The 6,542-nt window shown below is 39.2% G+C and overlaps 1 protein-coding gene across 1 annotated transcript; it reads right to left on the bottom strand.

Annotated features, from left to right (window-relative positions):
• LOC129807992 (brefeldin A-inhibited guanine nucleotide-exchange protein 1) lies at positions 1–6,541 on the bottom strand. The gene is made up of 2 exons (XM_055857622.1): positions 3,557–6,541; positions 1–616 (listed from the first exon to the last, which is right to left on the bottom strand). The coding sequence occupies exons 1-2, from the start codon at positions 6,539–6,541 to the stop codon at positions 482–484; spliced, it is 3,120 nt and encodes a 1,039-aa protein (XP_055713597.1). The 3' UTR covers positions 1–481.
• Between the last annotated feature and the right edge of the window lies 1 nt (position 6,542).

Below are 6,542 nucleotides of genomic sequence, written 5' to 3'. Positions count from 1 at the left end.
TTTTGTATTTTTTCCGATAGTGAATAATTTATTTATGTTTACCATTTACAATTTACAAACATCAAATTTTAAAGACAATTTTTAACGTCATTTTTTCTTTTTAATATATGCAACTATCAAATCAATACAAGTGGATAAATAATTTTGCGAATGCTTTTTATTATGGAATTGATGTCAATTTGATAAATTAAAAACTAAAGAAAGCTCCTCTCTAGCACTTGTAATTCTCAACTGCATGATGAATAATGAATAACAATTATCAATTTTGATTTTATCTCGTCTAAAAAACACAAAATATTTATTTCACTTCACTCTAAATTCACCTACGTAAAGTTTTTCTTTTTCTTTTATGGTATGAAATTAGTATTACATTTCCTCACAATGTCTTTCCTAAATAATTAGTGATTTTCTTTTGGAATAGTTATATTCTGTTCTTTTTTTATTTTAGAGAAGGATAATAATAATCTCTTCTTATGTCTCTTCATGGACTGGTGACATTGAAGACAGGCCCAATTCTCAGGAAAACTCGCCTAAGGACACTTCTGAGTTCAGGTTTCAAGTCAAAGCACATAATCTCACACAATAATGGATAATAATGCGTTATATGAGCAGCAAACTGAAAGAAGTATAAACAATTTTAAAAATATTTTCTTTTTAACAAAGTTATGCAAATTAGCCCCAAACCACAGTAAAAGAGTCAGAAGAAAATAATCAGAAAGTGAGTTGATTATGTCAACTCTATTTCTCAAACACGCAATCATTTCTTTCGAAGTTTTGAGGTCAACACAATTTTACTTTCAAAACGCTTTCAGAAAATTAGCAGCTTATTTACATTTCTAGCCTCTAAAATCAAAATGTTTGACGATTTTTGCCATTTTACACATCTTAAGAAAAATATCACACATTGAAGTCGGTCTAATTAAATCATAGTAACATCTATTACCTACTCATATCATCATGTTCTTTGATTGCACTCATCTGATGAGACACTATTAAAATATAATAAAAACTAATACTTTTCTATACAGATCAAGTTCATCTAATTGCCGGCTTTAGCGCTACAATCGCATGAAAGGTATTAGAAAACAGATGAATTAAACATACAGTAGAACCCCGCTATAGGCCATCGCTCTATAGTCCACAATTTATCGACCGTTGATTTCAAAACACTGATTTTAAGTTAGGTTATGTTTTTTAGTACGCGACATGAAATGTTGTCATAATTATTTTAATATTTTTGGCAAACTTTATTGAGTCGTTGTGATAATCGTGATCCATGATGAAGAGAGCGAGGACAAGTACCACAATCGCAAAGAAAGTGGAAGCCTTCGAGCAATTTCAATACTAAGTCGTTGATAATTTTTAAAAAAAATGACATCATGGATTATACAGTACCCTGTAGCCGATCAGAACAGAAAATTCCCTGGAATTTGTCTTCTATTTTTCCGCGAGTGTTTCCGTGGAAATAAACGGTAATATTCCGCTTGGAATTCTGCGGAGTTATCAGCCTTTTTTCGCGTGGATTTCCTGGAAAAAAAGTCCGAGGAATTTTCTTGCAACATATCTGAGAGCATTCCCTGGAAATTGATTCAAAATTTCCTTTGAATATTCCGAGTATATTTTCTGATATATTTCCGACCAAGACTCCATGGAAGTAAGCGCGAAAATTCTTCAATTAGTTTTCGCCCTATCGCTATAATTCTTGCGAGCTAGACATACTCAAATGAACGATATGGTAGCAATATTTTCAACTCAAAAGTAGAACAATTGAGTGTTCGTCTGATAGATGAATACTCTCCAAGTTCTAAGCTGCCAATTGGCACTGATCGTCCATTTATTTGTGGATGTTTTTTTTGTGTGAAAATTCTCTATGTAAGTTCCACGAAATTTTTAATCAATTTTTGGAATTATTTTGAAGAAAAATATATTTAAAAAAAATCCACTGGAAAAGTCGTGGAATTCCGTAATATTAAATCACGGAAGCCTCTAAGGCCCTTGCATGGAAATTTCCACGGATAATTTCGTGGAAACAGAGGATTTTTCCGAATTTTTAAAGGGCTGACTGCCGATTATACGTTAATAATCCATAGGAAAAGCCGTGGAAATATTCGTTACAGAAAAGTCCATGGAAACTCGCGGACATTTCTTTTTAAACGGTCCTATACGGAGTGCCACAAACGTCCATGGAATGCTAGGAAGAAATTTAGCGTCAAATTCTTTCTCGGAAGCTTACGCGGATTTTTAGCGGTAAAATCAGCGGACATGGTAGAAAAGGCTGCTGGAAATCCAATGGAATCGCCGCGGCCGTTGGCTATAGGGTATACTCTCGCTTATCCGTGAGAGCGGGACCAAAACGTCACACGGATTTTGAGAGTGATACCCATCAAATTGTTTGAAATCCAACGATTTTTTGTTTACATTGAAAATTTGTGGAGTGAATCCTGACCAGACTAAATCAGACAGTCTCTCTAAACATGCGTACTGTCCAAAAAAGTTACAGTGAGTAATAATTACAGTAGATAGAGCACATTTGCTTAACAAAAAAACCCCAAAACGGGAACAATGTGTCATGAAAATTTTGAAAATTCAACTGTCTCACGGATTTTTTTATGTCACCCGGAAAAAGTGTCCACGGATAAGCGTGAGTCGATTTTGGATCGATGCCTCTCACAGCCAAATCAACATTCGACGAGAATATTTGCCAATTTGCCTTACAGAAGTTGGACCTTCGCCGAAAAGGAACAACTCTGGACTTAACGGCAGCCGTAACTTCGCATATGATGGGTCTATGATGGGAGCGCGGTATCGGGGGCAGTACATTTTTACAGCAGGGACTAATTCGACGGCTCCATTCCATACTATGCTAAGTCGACTTAACTTTATATTACTCCGAGAGATATGTTGTTACTGGGACCGAGATCTACAACTGGTAAAAGTTTGGTGGTCATCCGATGTTCGGGTAACGAGATATTTGAGACTTTCGAAAAAAATTTACACGGGCAGCATAGGAAATCGCCAACTTCAAATGGCTCTTCTGAAAAGTTGTCATTCTGAGATAGCATAGTATGGAATGCAGCCGTCGAATTTGTCTTCCACAAAGATGAGATCAGGATTGTAACCCTGTCGCCATCTTGCGCTGTAAAATGATGCTGGTAATTTAGCATTGTGAATTAACGATAAGCCCTTCCCCTCGAACCACTCCTCATGATCCAGATCTATAAAGTCCTGATGTGTACCAATCTTCGCGAGTTTATCTGCTGTTTCATTATCTATAATATCGTTATGACCAGGACACCACAGATTATTATTATTATAATTCTCTGCTAATCTGCAGCAGAAACTGCAGAGAATTAACTGGAGCAGTGATAACTAGCACCAGAGACTCCCTCAATACGAGAACCGTTTGTGAGTAGAGCAACCACATCGAACTTCAACAATTTAAATGGCAATCGACTTCTTTCATGATTCTTTGAGCACCAAAGTTTAGTTCATTTTCCTATTACTTCTCTGATTATTATCAACTGACTGTTCTTTTTGGATTGCTATGTAAACTTACTCTGTTGTCGGGCATCTTGAGAAGACGCGTTAGAACAAGCAGGAGAATCGATGTCCAAGTCTCTCTATGTGTTTCACTCTGAAGATTTAAGAAATACTCAAGAGCTTCTTGACTGACAGCAATCAATCGCCTTTCAACATCCATCCAGTCTGTACGTCGATTTTCATCGTTATACAATTTGAAGAATATTCGCAGAACGCACGCTAGTGACTGAGTTTCCTGCTTTAGAAGATTAGGCCGAACAGATCCCTTAAAGCCTGCCTTCCACAGGACATTCTTCTGCTCAGTGTTCACATTGAATTGCTTGGCAAATCTGTGACTCTGCATGAGGCAATCGGTTAACTTGAGCAGATGCGGTGTTGTGAGGTAACTATACATTCCTTGTTCTTCACGCTGACACTCTGTATGACTAGAGATGCCCCCTGTGAGATCAGCTGTGGCCAGAGCCAGTGTCTCAGCATCTTCCTTCCGTGACGTTGCCGGAAAGAAGATAATATTGTCTATGGTCTGAATCAATTCCAACTGCACCACACATTTTATATGTAGACTAGCAAACAGACTATTCCATCCGTGATCCATCTTCGCAATTTCATCTTGAGTTCCAGTATACATGACTGAATGATGAGAATTTGCTCGCTTGAGAATCCCATGTCGTACTTCACCATTCTCCAGGGCATTAGCACTTCCATGACGATTGTGATTCATTTGATTGGTATTGCTAGTGGGTGCCACAAAGTTCGGATCTGGCTTCCATGTGAGCAATTCTGACGGAAGGGTATTATTGAATATGTCTAGCATACATTGACACGTACTATCCCAAGTTTCTGACGTGAACTTCAACCCATTGGATATTACCAGATTTTCTAGGCAATTTGTTCCTGATCTTGCCAATTGTTCGTTATTTTGCTGTACACACCAATGCAATTGGGTGTAGAGATCATGTAGGAGTAGTGGTCCTAGTATATCAAAGTATTGCGTGAAGACATCAACAATTGCATAGAGGGCATGATTGCACGTAGTTGTCATCCATTCGGCCTTTTCCGTATGCTGTTCAGGTAGTTTCATATTGTCGAAGATACGAAAGAGAATATTGAAAAGATCACGCCACCAATTGGCCTTGAAGGCATCACCGTGATTCTTGACAATTTCAAACATAACAGTCAAGCCTCTGGTTCTCACATCTAACTTACAGCGATTCACCACACAGGACAAGGAGAAGAGCATTGGGAACCACCCTCTCACCCAAACTCTATCCTCCTCCGACACAGCCACATCATTCTCCATGCCAGCATGCTCGGCAAATAGATGGGGAGCACTGTGAACACATAGTGCACAGGTTCGTACCAATCTTATAGCCTCCATGCTAGTGTCCGGAAAGCGAGCATTGCACGCAAATTCCGACAGACACTTCACAGCATCTTGGAATGAGTCGATCATTATGTGAAATTGTCTCTGGTACAAATCCGTAATGATCTTTCCTGTGGTCTGAAATGCCAATTCAACTATGGCCTCATCGTGATCACCTGCAGCCAGATGGAACACTGAAAAAATATTCTTCCAGCCAGATTTGATGTTGTGCGCCTGTGAATTCACCATTTGAGCCAAACACCGTACAACCATATCTCTTATGGCTGGTGATTGATTTTTCTTCATAATATGCTCAAAAGGCCGCAAAAAATCCTTCTGGAAGCGAAAATTTGTAAATTCACCCTTCTCAATGAACTTCATTGACAGCTGCCTGAGTGAATCTAGGGCAAAAAAGGCAATCTCTTCATTGGTATTGCAACCAACTGCATTGAAATGATCACCGAGAACTTGCCAGATTCTTGACCACTGAAGCCTAATACGGCCCATATTGTAGTATGATATCTCAACAATTTTCTGCAGTGAAAACATTCGGGGTTGATGACCATGCAACTCATCCATGGACACCTGACACAGTGCCCGTACAAAATCCACAATTGCATCACCATCGAGCCTTATTGATCCTGTGAATATCCGATCAACTGCAACTACAACACTCTGCGAACTCGTTTCTCCAATGTGCTCCTTGACGCTCGGATCTAAGGCATCTCGATGTGTCGGGCCTGAGAGATACTGCGGTCTTACGCCAGTACCAATCAACTGAGCTAGTTCTAACTGTGATATACACTTGACAATGTCCAGCCAACTGCTACCTAGGTAATTTCCATCTGTGTGCGCTACCATAATCAAGGTTTTTATGGTATCGATATTTTTGGCCTTCATCTCGGTTATTGGTGAATTTGCCGTTAGCAATGTGAATCTAGCCAATGCCTGAACATAGGCATCTCTTTCGAGTGTCATGTGGAAGATGCATGCAATACGAATAGCACAGCGAATTCCATCGAGACATAGACTGGCAATTTCTGTATCATCGCAATCTTGCAAACCAACCGAGAAGGCAGCTAGAAATGGTGTCCAGGCCATTTTAAACATAGGCCTTACATGTTCCAAATGCTTAGCCGATGTGAAGGGTGACTTGAAGTGTGACACAGATTCCATTAGATTCTTAGCTGTTGTGGAAATTGCTTCCATTTCCATATTCCACAGCAGTTTACGCTTCTTCTCATTGATAATTATCTGACGATTTCCACCTGGTTTTGCCACACTCGTATTCTTCATCTTAATCTCATGCCCAGCTATTTCATCATAGATCTGCGATAGATATTCCTCTGGTAAATCCTTCGAATCACTTATACCACGATTCAACTTGATATACTGCTCCTTGGTCATTTTGTTCTTCACCTGTGGCGAATGTAGATCCGTCGTCAGCATAATCACACTGAAGGCCAACACGTAGACGGTATCAGCACTGGCAAATAGTGTGTTATTTGGATTGCAATCACAGTAGCGACTTGCAAATTTCTCCATTAACCTATCAATCTTCTGCGCTTCACCGGGTAGTCGAAACCCTTCGAGAAAATGCCGTAGGGCCGCTACAATGTCCAATTCATTGAAATCCATC

The sequence above is a fragment of the Phlebotomus papatasi genome, chromosome 3 (assembly GCF_024763615.1).
Source record: "Phlebotomus papatasi isolate M1 chromosome 3, Ppap_2.1, whole genome shotgun sequence".
Classification (NCBI taxonomy): domain Eukaryota; kingdom Metazoa; phylum Arthropoda; class Insecta; order Diptera; family Psychodidae; genus Phlebotomus; species Phlebotomus papatasi.
The sequence above is the reverse complement of the archived record's forward strand: the minus strand, read 5'-3'. Positions and strand labels throughout refer to the sequence as shown.

Coding starts and splice junctions, on each gene's coding strand:
- LOC129807992 (XM_055857622.1), bottom strand. CDS start 6,541: ATGGATTTCAATGAATTGGACATTGTAGCGGCCCTACGGCATTTTCTC. Junction 617..3,556: donor TCAAGATGCCCGACAACAGA/GTAAGTTTACAT, acceptor TACTTCTTTCAG/TTTGCTGCTCATATAACGCA.